This window comes from Lepidochelys kempii, chromosome 4 (assembly GCF_965140285.1).
Source record: "Lepidochelys kempii isolate rLepKem1 chromosome 4, rLepKem1.hap1, whole genome shotgun sequence".
Taxonomy (NCBI): domain Eukaryota; kingdom Metazoa; phylum Chordata; order Testudines; family Cheloniidae; genus Lepidochelys; species Lepidochelys kempii.
This window is the reverse complement of record NC_136383.1, coordinates 14,314,113-14,329,819: the sequence shown is the minus strand read 5'-3', so window position 1 is coordinate 14,329,819 and position 15,707 is coordinate 14,314,113. Positions and strand designations below refer to the sequence as shown.

General features: G+C 43.7%; 1 protein-coding gene across 3 annotated transcripts in view; it reads right to left on the bottom strand.

The window, feature by feature from the left end:
• Window positions 1–6,319: 6,319 nt before the first annotated feature.
• The window catches only part of BMP2K (BMP2 inducible kinase), a 108,585-nt gene continuing 99,197 nt past the window's right edge, over window positions 6,320–15,707 (bottom strand). For all 3 annotated transcript variants that reach the window (XM_073340471.2, XM_073340472.2, XM_073340473.2), the window contains one exon: window positions 6,320–11,389. In XM_073340471.2, coding sequence (XP_073196572.2) covers window positions 9,939–11,389 — 1,451 coding nt within the window. In that variant the 3' untranslated portion in view covers window positions 6,320–9,938. The remainder of the gene's footprint in view (window positions 11,390–15,707) is intronic.

Here is a 15,707-nt window from a genome sequence, read left to right as displayed (position 1 = left end):
TTTTTGTTGTTTTTTTTAAACTTTTTGTGCACTTTGGGAGTGTAGAAGCTCTATGGTGAGGCCTTTTGTGTATTGCCTTCCTAAGGGCCTGGAGCCCTCCAGAGAGGTCTGTCTCTGAAACCTCTCCACTGGGTCTCCTTCCCCCTCCTTGTCAGAGCCCTCCTAGGCAGCTTGGGAAGGAGGAGGGCTGATTAGAAGCCCTGCTTCTTTCCTCAGGGTGCTCAGGTTAAGATTTGAGAGAGGAGAGGATTTGTGGCCCTGCGTGCTTCCCCTCTCTGTTCTGCAGAGGTCTCCTGGGACTTACCCGAGTCGAGTGGTCAGGGTCTTCACTTTCAGAGCCTCTCCCTGCTCTGCACTGTGGTTCCTGGTCCATTTTCCCCAGCTGGAGTTGTGGCTGTGGTGGTGGCTAGGGGATGCCACCTGTCTGACTTGTAACCCTAGGATCTAACAGTGTTCGGGACGGAAGGCTAGGTGCAGGCTGGGCACAATTCATCCACTGCCAAGCCTGGGAAGGCTGCCTCAAAATAGAGCATTGCTTGGACTTAACCCTGTGCTTCCTTGGGTGCTCTTCCATGCTTGCAAGTGACAGAGGAGCTAGCAGGGAGATGCTGCAGTGGAGGCTCAGAAAGGGTTAAACCCCTAAGGGGTTAACCAACTGAGGGAGGAGGAGAACACCCGCTCCTTACTGCCCAAAAGCTGCCCAGAAACAGCTCAAATTGCTAAATAAGGGCAGGAGCAACAGAAACTGCCATGGTCTGCTGCCACAGAGGCAGAGAATCTGGTGGCAAGTTGTAACAGAACGGGCACAGCCAGAGCCTGGGAGCCAAATGATCTGCCTCTGTGAGGCTGCAATGAAATTAGAGCAGCCCACACGGCCAGAATTGTGAGACCCTAGGCTGCAGAAAGAATAACAAGAATGGCCTTACCAGGTCAGACCAATGGTCCATGTCGCCCAATATCCTGTCATCTGACAGTGGCCAATGCCAGGTTCTTCAGAGGGAGTGAGCAGAGAAGGCGATCATTAAGTGCTCCGTCCTCTGTTGTCCATTCCCAGCTTCTGGCAATCAGAGGTGCTAGGGACACCCAGAGCACGGGGTTACCTCCCTGACCATAGATGGACCTATCCTCTATGAACTTATCCAATTTCACTGAGCTTGTGTAACACCGACAGACCCTGGTTGTCGGTGGGCAGGATAAACCGGGGACCTCTGGAGCTTAGTGCATGAGCCTCTACCGCATGAGCGAAAAGCCACCTGGCTGGTAGCTAAGGCTGTAGAGCAAACTCATTAATCTCTCTTGCTCACTAAGTGGTCTCGGTGCCGCTAGATGGGACTCACCACCACACCCAGAAGGTGCGTGGGTTACACTTGCACTCCAGTGCTTCTCAAATGCTAAAGCCTAAACTATGGCAATTCATGCTGCTTTTGAGTTCCTGGATTTTTGGGTCCCTCCCAAGAAATTTTGTCAAAATTAATTTGCCTGTCCTCCTTAAGGTATTGGTAATGGTGCTCTGTCACAGATGTTAAAAATGCTTTAAGAACCTGCAGTTAGAGCTTTGGGCCCAACCATCTTAGCTGTGAGGTGCATTTAATTCAGATGGACACCAACATTCATCTTTCAAGACCCATCACCACATTCAGAGGACCTCTTCAAGCTGTGAACTTCCTCTCAAGTCTCCATCTACAGGGTAATGCTAATAGTGGGCCTTAGAGAGCTCTCTTTAGAGAGAGGTTTTCCCCTGTGGCTCAGAGACCACGGCAATCTTTATTACTAACACATGGTTGTTAGAAACTGAAAAAGTCTCGCTTGTGCAATTTTAAAGAATCCCCATTTCACTGTTACATGAAGTTGCACCCTATCACAGGGCCTAATCACATCAGCCACACTATCAGAGGCTTGTTCACCTGCACATCTACCAATGTGCTGTATGCCATCATGTGCCAGCAATGCCCCTCTGCCATGTACATTGGCCAAACTGGACAGTCTCTACGTAAAAGAATAAATCGATACAAATCAGATGTCAAGAATTATAACATTCAAAAACCAGTTGGAGAACACTTCAATCTCTTTGGTCACTCGATTACAGACCTACAAGTGGCAATTCTTCAACAAAAAAACTTCAAAAACAGACTCTGAGAGACTGCTGAATTGGAATTAATTTGCAAACTGGATACAATTAACTTAGGCTTGAATATAGACTGGGAGTGGATGGGTCATTACACAAAGTAAAACTATTTCCCCATGTTTATTCCCCGCCACCCTGCACTGTTCCTCAGATGTTCTTGTCAACTGCTGGAAATGGCCCACCTTGATTATCACTACAAAAGTCCCCCCCTCCCCCCGCTCCCCTGCTGGTAACAGCTCATCTTAAGTGATCACTCTTGTTACAGTGTGTATGGTAACACCCATTGTTTCATGTTCTCTATGTATATAAATCTCCCCACTGTATTTTCCACTGAATGCATCCGATGAAGTGAGCTGTAGCTCATGAAAGCTTATGCTCAAATAAATGTTAGTCTCTAAGGTGCCACAAGTACTCCCTATCTAAATGCGGTCCAAGGTCAGGGGGCTAATCCTTAGCAGTTTTTTCATTCCCAGAAGGAGGAAAACCTTCAGCTCCCTCTTGATCTGAAGAAACTTGATGAAATTCTAAGAAACACTGCATGGTTTCTTTAGCTACCAATATTAATTCCCTCCCTTTGCAGGAGTGGTTTGGGTCAGTCAAACAGATGGATCTTGGTCATATTTCAAGATGAAGTAATCGCAGGAGACTTTGGGTTACAGGTTTGTGTTGGACAGGGATCACTTCCAATACAAGGTCCTAGTCACTGCAAAGGGCACAGGTACATACATTGTGCTTAATCCCAGACACAGGAGGGCCTGGCCCATGTCCCAACCTGAATTAAACCAGGTCAGCACAAGTAAAGGGAGTTCACCTGTGATGCTTCTCTTACCTTCCTCAATGACACATTCCCTCCTTCTCTGCTAAGCACGGTTCATGTTAGAACAACAGGGGCATCATTTTCTCCTCTTCTTGGATGCATTGTTACAGGAAATCAAACTACCATAGGCTTAGTAGAGACCATAAAAGTGAAATTCCCATAGTAGTGTTGTTACCAAGTAATCTTGCTGTAAGTGTAGCCTACTTCAAGATATTGCGTATGAAAAGGAGTGGGTTTTGGGCTAGAGCAGAAAAATTGCTCACATATATTCCTCTACTTGATTCTGTCGTGAATCCTAAGGAACTTTAACAGTAATTATGCTATCTCCCCGTATGTTGCATACCCGGGCTGTGTGTTTGTGTGCATGTGGATTTCAGCACTTGCAAAAGATGTCAGACGGATAGTCCTGGAGATTTAAATACTGTAATTAGCTGTAGCAGAGGCATCAGAGTAAGCTCTCTCCCTCCCACCACATTCCCCCAAAAGTCTGACCAAAATGCTTACATCTTTAACTAAAAAGACCACTGTAATAATTCTCAACATCCCCTTCCAGCAAGACCTGGTTTTGCAACAACCACACCCCATTTCCTTCCGGCCAAATCAGACTCCCTTCTGTCCCTTTCTGGAGCTAGAAACAGAGAGTCCAGCAAAACAATCTTCACACCTGACATAAACCAAGAGCTTCCTGGCCCCTCCTGGTCTCAGTGCTCAGCCCTTCACCCTTCTCCCAGAAAGCTGGCTCTCAGGTTTCTTCCCCTCAGAGTCCACATTTAGCCAACACACAACGAGTACCCACTGCTTCCCACCAGCCACACCCCTCCTGCTTTGAGTCTGCCCTAGCTTAGTTCCAGTCCCCCCAGAGGAGCCAGCCAGACAACCGGCCTCTCTTAGCTCCCTTTGCTGTCTGCTGCTTCTCCTGGGAACTTGACCTGAATCCACTCAAGAAGCACACCCTCCTTATGTGCAATCCACCCAGCTGAGCCTATTAATGAACCCATCTAAAACTGCAGCTGATCAATATCATGGGGCGAAGGGGGAGCTCAGCTGGCCCATGTGTGGCTGGGTTTCACCCCCCTTAAAGGGACAGTCAACCTGTAACAACCACCTAAGAAGAATGAGAGATTTTCTGTGCCTATTCAATCACTGGGTCCTGTACTGAGACTGCTAAAGAAGGTGCCAAGTGTTTAACGTAAGACCATAACCAGCCAACCAGCTGTTGGTAACTTTCACTCAAAGGCAAACTGAGCTGGATTTGAAAAGGGACCTACAGATGAAAAAAAATCTCATTAGCCACCTATTTAACAAAGCTTCTTTTATAGATGTACATCATTTTTGAGACTCTAGCTGGGTCTACACTGGCGGGGGATCAATCTAAGTTACACAACTTCAGCTATGTGACTAACATAGCTGAAATCAACGTACTTAGACCTACTCACCGCGGTGTCTTCACTGCGGTGAGTCGACTGCTGCTGCTCCCCCATTGACTCCACCTGCGCCTCTCGCGGTGGTGGAGTACAGGAGTCGACGGGAGAGCTCTCAGGGGGTCGATTTATCGCATCTAGACTAGACGCAATGAATTGACCGCCGCTGGATTGATCGCTGCCCACTGATCTGGCGGGTAGTAAGTCTCTGAATCAAATGATGGTGACTGAAGGACAGAACACACACAGCCAAATCACCACTAATATGGGGTACTCACCACCAATTACTAATATTGGTTTCTTCCCGTTTCACTTTACTTTTACATTTGGTTTGAATAGGGGTAACATTAACATTGTCATTAGTCTTCAATAAAGCCCGACTCTTACCCCAGTCTGCTCTGGGGTTTTAGTAGATTGGCCCAGAGTAGTTTTATCCTAAGAAATGGTTAGAAAATCAATTGCAGGGCAGAATCTGTATAGTAAACATGTAAACAGTATTTAGAATTCTAGCCAGTAATGGAAATTGCAAACATTTGGCTTCCCTATTAAGAATCTGAATGTTCACATATGAAAATCTTCTGCAGGACGGAGTCAAGTAAATATGTTGCATTCATGGAATTATAAAAGAATGTGTAATCCACTGGGATTTACTGCTTTAAGAGAAAGCAGATTATTAGGCAGCAGATATAATAAACAATAAGAAAAAAAATATTTCAAACAAAATGAACTAGGGACCAAAATCAAGTCTGTAGCAGTGAAAAGGTAAAATGCCGTAAAACTCAATTAGTGATTAAATGGATAACGTTAACAGCAGCTCATCAGGAATATGATATTACACAATTAGTTGTTTAAGGAGGTCTGCAAAATCAGTATCACATTTGATTATTTTTTTAATAACAATCGCAAGTATTTTATGATGTACATCAATTTCACAGAAAAATTAAAGATCTCTGTTTAGTGGTACACAAAAAAGCTTTAGAAACTTCAAGTCTAACAAGAAATGGAAGTGTAATTCAGGAAAGTGCACTTAAAGCTGTATGCCAGCAATTTAAAAATAGCTTGTATGCTGTTTACTATTAGAGGACGCCCTAGTCACACAAACAAACTTGGTACACACACAATTATTTGATTTTCCTTTTGAAAGAAGTACTATAGAAAAATAACTGGGCACCCACCACCTGGCATTTTTCTCATGTCTTCCTGGCATTTTTAATGGCTTATGTTCATATTCTCTTTTCCAGTCACATGAAAATGATTGTGGCTTGCAATGATACTTAAAAAAAAAAAAATCACTAACTCCAAGAGATATGTAATGTGTGAGTGCATGTGTATATTTATATATATAAAAACACACCGTATAGTATAAAAACCTCCAGATAAACTCTATTTGTTATTCTCACAGTAGTCAAAGTATCCATTTATTTTCACAGTGGGTATCTCATCTGACTAGCTGGAACATGTTAAAAGGTATTTCCGTAAGTGTGGGACACACTAAACTAGGTCCAGCTCTTGTATTGTGCAAGCTAGTAAAAAGCAATGCAGATCTCCCAAATCTGATGCTTTGGGGTCTGCAGAGAAGCTAGACTTATTTTCAGTGACTCTTGCCCTTAGCCATGAAGGGCTTGTTAGTACCTTCTGACAAGATGTGCAATCTTAGAAAATCCACTCAACGCTTGTTAAGACGAACAGCTAGCGCATTGCCAGCTGGGGTGTAAATCTACATCATGCTAGCGTGCTGTCCACTGATGGACTGTGTGGACTGCTATCATGGCACTACGTTCCCTAATCTGCTTGGATCTACTGCAGTTTGAAAGTAGTTGATTTGTGAAGATCTCCCCTGCTGCCTTTTATATTCTAGAGCAGGGATCGGCAATCTTTGGCCCGCAGCCCACCAGGGTAAGCCCCCTGGCAGCCCGGGCCAGTTTGTTTACCTGCTGCATCCGCAGGTTCGGCTGATCACAGCTCCCACTGGCCGCAGTTCGCCGCTCCAGGCCAATGGGGGCTGCGGGACACGGCAGCCAGCACATCCCTCGGCCCTCGCCGCTTCCCGCAGCCCCCATTGGCCGGGCACAGCAAACCGCGGCCAGTGGGAGCTGCAATCGGCCGAACCTGCAGACGCGGCAGGTAAACAAACCGGCAAGGGCCGCCAGGGGGCTCACCCTGGCGGGCCGCAAGCCAAAGGTTGCCGATCCCTGTTCCAGAGGGAAGGATCAAACCCTAAAACGATACTCCCTGCTGGGTAACCAAAAAAAAAGTGACAATTCCCTACCTTTCTATCATTGTCTTATACAGCATCATGGTACTTATCATAGTATGTTTTTTCCAGTATTTGGTCATAATAATCCTTTTTAAAATATATACATGCATACACACACACACACAGTACAGGCAAAGGTATACTGTTTTCCCCAGTGACATCAGTTACTTTGGTTCCATTAACAGATCTTAATGGAAATTAAACTCAAGGTCAGTATCTCCACAGGCCAAGTCTACTGCACAGCCAACCAGGCAAAGCCAGGTTTGTAAGGCATGCAAATATGGTCTCTCTTAACCACCGCCACCAAAAAATCATTGTCACTACAGAAACATGTTAAAAATAAGTCATTTCTGAAAAGGATCTGCTAAATAAACAGAGTACATAAATCAAGGTATATTAAGGCCATTAGGAAGGAAAGGCCATAATAATGAAAGGCCAGAGAATTTTGGAATAACTTGGTTTTACAGTATTTTTGTTTCCCTTAAATGAGACTTCATTACTGAGTCTCATTTAATCTAACATATACCTTCCTTCTGCTGCGAGAAAAGAAAGATGAAAACATTTAAAACATTCTCCAACTTAAACATGTTTCAGAATAAAAGTCTTAGAAAAGAAATCCAATTGGGATGACAGTAATCTGCCTTCTATGCTCATTTTAATTGATAATCCAGGAAAGAGTTATCTTAGTACATAACCTTTTTGGGGCTCCAATGTTCCCCCCATTGAAGTCAAAGGCAAACTCCCTTTCACTTCAAAGAGCAGAGTCAAGAATCCCTTTGTGCAGACTGTTAAATTCAGAGGTATAATTCCTGTGTGTGAGATAGATCTAAGACTAAAAAATGAATTTTCCAATTTAAGACAAATGTTTTGCAGGTAGTTAAGATCATTCTACACAAATGAAAGCAATGACCAGAGTGTTCTAGACATGATTTACTATAATTTCTGAGTCCACATTACACGATTTACCCCCATGAGTAATCTGATCATCTGTTCACTTTTGGAATTAACATCTTCCAAGAACTAATTAGGTAGGTGCGTAAAATTTCAATAAAAGCAGTTTGGTGGGTTTTTTGTAAATCAGTGTTAATCTGAGAGCCAGAAAAAAACGCAAGCTCGACATTTGCTTCCTGGCACAAGAATAGGAAAGAATAACAGGGATAGAGCCTAAAAGAACTGGAATATTCAGATGCAGATAGATAGAGGTTACCCATTTTTAACTGTCTTTCCCAAAGCTAAACATTTTATCACGAGGACATCCCTAACTCAGCAAGACTTTGTATTTGAATTTCATCTGTTTTGTCAGAATAAAGGAAAAAGAGAGGAAGAGATAAAGACCCATGTATGCAGCTCTTATTTCTCATGCCTAAGACCAGAGACATGAATACTTTAGCTACAGATGGTTTCTAGTCAATCCAAAAAAGCAGTCAAATAAAATGGAATAAAGCTATCAAAGGAGAGCAGCCATTTGTTTTAAGAAGTCCCCTTTTTCTTTTTGTGCGTGAAAAGAGCCAGACTCCTCTGGAAAAAATCTATGGAGGAGTCTGCACCTAATTGTATGTGTCTTATTAATAAGACTTTCAGAAGAAATGTGTTAATCTAGATGTTTAGCTAATCCACAATGTGTGTGTGTGTGGGGGGGGGTGGACAGGTGGGTAGGAAGGGAACACTCACTGCATCTGTATATACAATTCATTTATCCATTGATTTGTCTCAAATAATTTAAAATGGGCTTTTTGTGCAAAATGTCAACATTCAGAGGAAGATATACCATGTTGAAATAAACACAGAAGACCCGATTCCTTCCATCTTGTGTCTAGTCATTTACACCTGTGAAAAATGAGTGTGAAATGGGTGTCAAATACCACCATTCTGATTTCTGTTCACTTTGCAATAGGTGTAAGTGACTAGACACAAGGCACAAGACAGTGGAGATTCAGGCCCATATATAGCTAGTATATTCTTTTGTAACAGAACAGCTAAATCATGTATTCACCAAGTGGATTAGCATCACCAGCCCATCATGACATACTGTGTAGTATACGTTTTTAGCAATCTCATGTGCACCTATTGGCTTAGAGGTACTTTGTAGCAGGAAGTGGGTCCTGTCTGTAAGGCCTTGTGGTGTGAAATGCAGTTTACTGACAGAATAGTAATCAGCATCTACAAGCTACCTGCTGCTTACTGCTTCTCTTCTGAAACTGTGGTTTCACGGTATAGCTTCTTCATAGCTCAGTGCATTTAGCAGAAACTCTTATAAATCAGACTAATTACAATAACAGAGTTGTCAGAACTGAAAAGAATATTATGCGACAATTTCATAGTTGTTGTTTAAAAACAGTTTCTAAGGTATACACAGATTTTGTTTGGAATAAAAATCCACGAGAAAGTAGTGGTATTTGCAGGTGCACACCCTAATTGAATAAAGCCACTCTGTAATCTTTACATGTTTGCACTTGCTGCCCATTGTACTGATGATCTGATATACTCCTGCTGTGCTAGACATGGGACCCAGGTAAATCAGCCCCTCTTGTCAAGTGTACTGTGTAGTCTTCAAAGTGCTGCAAACGCTGGCTGTATCCCTGCTACTTTGTTACCCAGGATTTTATCTAGCAAACCAATATATTCTCTATATCTTTAGTTTTAACTCGAGACTTTCAATTTGCTATTTTACATTAATGGCACTTACTGTAAAAACATTTATGCTCAGGCACACAAAAATTGCCTTTCACCTCTACTTGTGCACCAGTTCTCAAGCCACCACCACACTCCACAATCTTGAGACACACAATCCTTTGAGTAGGTGTCTTGGTTAGGATTAGAAAAGAGCTTTCATTTAGAAGGTGGAGACTGAAAAATTTCCAGCAGATCCTGGATACCAGCAGATACGTATTATCTCAGGTCTCAGAGTCAAAGGTTTGTATCATGGAAGGAGTCCATTCCATCAGACTTGCTGGATGCATCATGGCAGACCTTCTTCCCTGGTTTTTCCCCTGGCACTGCCTATGAGTGGAAAGGCCATGCAAAAGTGCAGAACAGTATATTTCATGGCTACAAAGTCAGTGGCTGAAATAAGAGCTCACGTCTGATTCCTCTGGAAATGTGCTGTCCTATTGAAATGCTTCCTCCTTTTTCTGGGTGTTTTGTATGATACAAAAACACATGATTTTAAATTTTTGGGGAGAGCTGGGCATGCAGTACCGAGGCTGAATAAACTGTACGAAAAATCAGTTTCCTGTCAATTCAACCAGATGGATTATTACACTATTTAAAAACAAAGTTAAATAGTGCGGAGAACGAGAAATAATCTGGTGGAAGCCTTTACTGTTTGGAAGGAAATGGAGCTGCCCCAAATGGATCTAACTCTAATGCCTGTTGCTGCTGGGCCTGCTGTGGTGTTACACTGTGCACAACCAGTTCTGTGAAGGGCACTGCACCGAAGTCATCTGTTTTTAGCCCATCACCACTGTGAACGGCCCCATGCAGGGAGCTCTGTCTAGGTCTACCAGGCACTACTATATTATGGTCCCCACGGTTGTCACCCAGTCCTTGATGTTGTGGGTTCCGCATCAAGTCTGGTGGGTGGAAAGGTTTGGCTCCAAAGGGGTCCAGCAGATTCTCGTCCGCTTGCAAAGGGTTGCCTCGATCTTTGCTGTCAGTCAATGCAACACTTATGTTTTCCTTGGAGTCTGAGATGGTTAGGAATTCGTTGCTGCTTTGGGAGTCCCTGCGGCCAGTTTTTTTGTGCCTGCGGGCTCTCTCTGGGGTGCGGTAGCTGGGTTTCAAAGCCTTCTTGGTGCTGGTTGGGGTGCCATGGTGGCGCTTCCCATTGCTTTTGGGCACCTCCTGTTTCATGCGTCTTTGCCGGGAGGAGAGTTTCTGCAGGTTCCGCTGCTGCTTCACCTTCTGTTGCTGCTGGCTCCCTGTAATCTCCTCAAAGGGGACAAGACCAAAGAGGTCCTCTCTGCTTTCACTGCTCTTTGGGGTGGGAAGAGGCTGGAAAGGGGTGCAGCCAAAAATATCCACACTTCGGGGAGAAGTAGGGGAGGTTTGGGTCTCAGCTCCTACAACCGGGCCATCTGGCTGGGCCACCTTCTTGCTGAATGGGGCTTTGGTGAAGACATCAAAGTCATCCTGCTCTTGCCTCAGGCTGAGAAAAGCAGGCTGAGGGGAGAAATCTGTGTCACTCTCTTCTCTTGGCTGAGGTTGCTGAGTCTGAAGAGCAAAGAAGGGGACAGCCCCAAACACATCAAATTCTTGGCCAGGGCTCACCTTGGCCACAGTACTTGGTAATTCAGGCAAGGAAGAGAGTGCTACATTAGGTTCTTTGTCTTCACGACTGCCACCCACCTCTCTGTATCTACCACAAGGGATCCCTTCCATGGGCTTTCCCTTGGTGTGATCAGAATCGGAATCAGAACTCTGCTTTTCTTCTTCCTCTTCCTCCGCCTCATCTTCAGAGTCCATAAGGAGAGGCCGATGGCCTAAGTTCTCAGGTTCTGTATCATTGTCATCATTAAAGTCTCCATGCTCCCCCTGTAAGACATCTTCATCCTCCTGCTCTTCATCTTCCTCACTGCTCTTGGGAGAAGGAGGATCAGATTCAAAGTCACTCTCTGATTCATCGCTTCCTTTCTGCACTTGTCCCCCTGCCGTTTTTCTTCCTGAATGGTGCTCTCGAGAGGCTTGACTTGATTTTTCAGCCTTGTTTGGGCTCCCTAAATTATTTTCTTGACTGCTGGCTGAATTGTCAATTGCCTTTCCCGGAGAACCTGCAGGGCCAAAGAAAATATAAAACATAACTTTACATTCATTTTTACAACCAACAGCTCTTATTCACATATACCACATAGACATGTAGAAGGGTGCAGGTGCATTCAGATGTGCCTCTTTTGCAGTTATTCACAGAAAAGAGATTGAAGGTCCATATAGAGTGTCAACTTTTGATCTGATGTTAATGAAATAGGTAAACTGTCAGACCTTTGTGCCCTTCGGTTACTTCTAATACACCTGGCCTGTGAGAACAACATTTTCTCTCCTTTGACAGCTCTTGGTATCAATCTTCAAAAGATAATATAAACAAGTACGGCCAGCTGTTCATTGGTGTGCGCAATGCAGCCCCTACCCTGAAAATGATGGGAACTGCTGGGTGCTGAGTGCTTTGAAAATCTTTCCATTTCTTTAAGATGCCGAAGTGGGAGCCGGTGGGGTCCTGATCTTTTGAAAAACTAGTCTGAAAAATCTTATAGCTCAACTAATGGGGGGAAGAAAATCTACCAGCGTGAGCTAGTCACACTGGATCCAATTTGTGCAGTTTCTGTACACCATGTAACAAACTACCAATCACAAATCAGAGAGCAATACAGTTGTATGACAGCATTTGAATTTGAAGACGCTTCTTTATTTTTGGAAGACAAATGTGGACACCACCTTACTTGGCTGTGTGCACTGTACAGCTGAATAGGTACCGGTCTGGGTAGCAATATTGATTTTTTTATATTGATACACTACTGCAGCATCGTACATCAGCGGACAACTTAGCTCTGCTCTGACTGTGAAACCAAATTGCAAAAAAATACAGTGCAAAGAATGGAAAGTGTATCATAGAACAATATATAATGGCAGTAATAATCGTGCTGATTACTGTTGTTGCATGAGCTCTCAAAGGGTGAAATTCACTTTTTCCTGCACATAGTCCGAGTAAGAAGGCTGTGTGTGAAGAAATACACAGGTGAAGAGGAGGTGGGGGAATTCAGCACACCAGCAAGCCACATGGCTGCAATACGGTCCCAGAAGTATTTTTTATACAGCACCACGTGCAGGGTGAACTATTGGTGAATGTGCCAACCTGGCGGTGTCTCTGGATCAGCATATGTATAAGCGTATGCAAATTCCCTATGAAAAAGCCAGCAAAAACAGATGTTTGAGCAGTACCACTTATATCTATAAAAGGACGTAGCTGTTATGAAACACCGGTCTGTTGCTTTATTTTAAAAGGTCACGTCTCTTCCCTCCTCCCTAGGAGCACATTTTAAAAGCTATGTTCTAATTTCTCACCTACAACAATACTTTGGCCCTTGTTCAGCAAAGCACTTAAGTCCCTAATTAATGTTAAGCACATGCTTAAGTGCCTTGCTGAATCAGGGGCTTACACTGCCTACAGGCTGTTCATTTTCTTGGTAAAACACTGATGCACTAGAAAGACTAAAACTACAAATACAAAATCAAGTCTTCTGAAATAGCATAAAGGGGATACGTTAAAGGATCTTTCTTCAGTCTCTATGGAACAGAGATGATGGGTCCTGTTTCAGTGGTGCAGGATTGTAGGTTTGCAGATACAGATCAGAGAATATTCTCCCCACTCCAGAATAAGGTTGTACTTGAGGTAGTAGAGTCTCAAGTCTAATTACTTGGAATACTTTTGTTAATTATGAGGCCAACATAGTGTCTATAGAGCTTGTAAACAAAAGGGGGGGCAGGGAAAATAGAAAAGGCAGCTCATCTTTATTTGGGTTCCATCTGAATAGCACAAAATGACCTCTTTCATTAAATGATTTTTTCTACACTGCAACCCCTGTTTTATGGGTGAGGCAGAGTTGCGTAGTGGATGAAGCACCAGACTGTGATATAACAGAGCTGGGTTCTATTCCTGGTTCTGTCACTGGCCTACTGGGTGGCCTTGGGAAAGTCACTTTACCTCTCTGCCTCAGTTTCACCATCTGTAAAATGGGAATGATATTGATCGGGTGGTCAGTATTTTGTAAAGCCCTTTGAAATCTATGGATGAAATGTGCTATACAAGAGCTAGATATTCAAACTCAAGTTATCTGTTATTAATCTGATGTGCTACTGAGTGTAGTTAACCATGCAGAGCTCTTAATCACCTGCAGGGGTCGAGCAGAGCCCTACTCCTGCAGGGGGTTAGATTTGCTCCAGCAGAACTTCAGAGCTCCCCTGTTGCAGAAATTACGAGTGCCATTGGAGTTTAGCTTCAGCCTTGTGGAGCTTCAGCACCCTTTTCTCCTGACTCAGCCAGCCTATAACTGAGGAAACACGGGTCACCTGAAGCCCTGATTTTACATAGGTATCACGTGTCCCTTGAGACCTTTGTAAAATTCAGAGTTCACTTATACTAATATTTTAATATCTTACAGGTGTCTTAGACGGCACCTTTCATCTTAAAGGACATCAGAAAAGTTTACTCACACACACAGTATGGAGAATATTTATACCTTTGTAGATACATTTCATTTCACCCACAGAAGATTGCTTCATGAATACGGGTCTCATGTTTACAGTATCACACCAAAGTAAATCAATTTATTTACTGAAAATGCTATACTTCCTGACTTCTCAGATCTTCACTCTTACTGAAGCACACCACTGATTGTCTTTAAAGAGTCCCACTTTTTAACTACAAAAAAGGACTGAATCTCTCCTAGCAGCAGCTGTTTTACTACTGGGTTTTGCTGTCCTAAAGGGGAAAATAGAAAGCAAAGCTCTTGTACTGGCCTTTACTTTTGACTTTATTAATTACTTACAGCAGTGCCTAGTATGAGTCAGGTGCTTTCCAAATACTGAAACAGGATAGCCCCTGATCTAAGACCTCAAATCTAAGGACAGACAAGCAAATTGAGACTGAGGAAAGGGAACAATAGGCAGTTTATATACAAGTTAACTAGAGCAGTGCTTCTCAACCAGGGACCTGGGGCCCGGGAACTGATTTTAGGGGGTCCACCAAGCAGGACTGGCCTTAGACTCGCTGGCGCCCAGGTCAGAAAGACAAAGCCCCATCGCATGGGGCTGAAGCCGAAGCCTGAGCAACTTAGCTTTGCACATCCCCCCGCGGCGAGGGGCCCAGGGCAACTGCCCTGATTGCTACTCCCTAATGCTGGCCCTGGCTTTTGTGTGCATAACAACAGTTATTGTGGCACAGGTGGGCTGTGGAGTTTTATAGCCTGTTGGGGGAGGTGGTTAGAAAGAAAAAGGTTGAGACCCCCTGAACTAGAATCATTATACGCAGCATCACACAAATGTGTCTTTCAGAGGGACTTAAATGTGGATGGGGTCAAGTCTTTGCAGATGAGTTCAGAGAGCTCCTATGTAGCATAGAGGTCACATGGAAGACCGCACAGAGAGGTTTGTGCAAAAAGCTAACAAATGAGTGGACAAAGGTAAGAGCATGGGTGGAGTAGAAGGGATGAGGGGCAATGAAAAGCTTGACAAGGAAAGATTAGTAGGGAGGACCAGAATTACAGCGAGCTTTGAAGGTAGTTGATGAGAAGCTTAAGTTGGATGCAATAGTGGGTAGGCAGCCAATGGAAGGATTTGGAAAGAGGGGGATGGTTACATTGATTAAACTGACGGGCAAGGAGGAGGGGATGAGTGTCTCTTCTAACGTGAGCAATAAAGGGAAGTAGGCCACTACTGTATTCCACTCCAGATAGTAAAAAAAGCAACTGCTAACACCTACCCACAGAGCACCGCTACACTGAAGTGCTTCATAATCAGTAGGAAGGGAGAGGGATGGGTGGCATGGAAGCAAAATTACTCGTCGGCAGAAGAGTTTAAAATACGGAAGGGCCAATTACCTCTTTTCTGTCACCTACACTCCCCCCACATGTAACTCCATTCTTACAGCATTTAACACATTTTAAAATTTAATATAAAAGACTTTAAAAGGCATGTTTATTTTTAAATTGAAATATATTTTGAATGTATAAAACGACTTCTTACAACTGACATACAGTCACCTATTTCAAAGATGGGACAAATTTGTAATCCCCAGCCCTAGGCACTGTTTTTACAAATACAATTCTAGCATAGTAGGGGGAAAACAGCCTAAAGGCAAAAGATCTGATGCAGCTCTTCAGTTTTGGGAGTGTCAAGGGCACGATTTTGGATCTGAGTTTAACAGTGTTGAGATGAGCATGGTCAGCAGTAGGCACTAGCCAGTAGCAAGGGCTGTATAGTTATATGTCTGCTCCCAGAAGCAGCAATGTGTACTCTACCATATATCCCCTTGCTCCTCCTTCAAAGACACACAGGACAAAATCTCTACTTCTTGTCACTGCATCTGACAAGAAAACA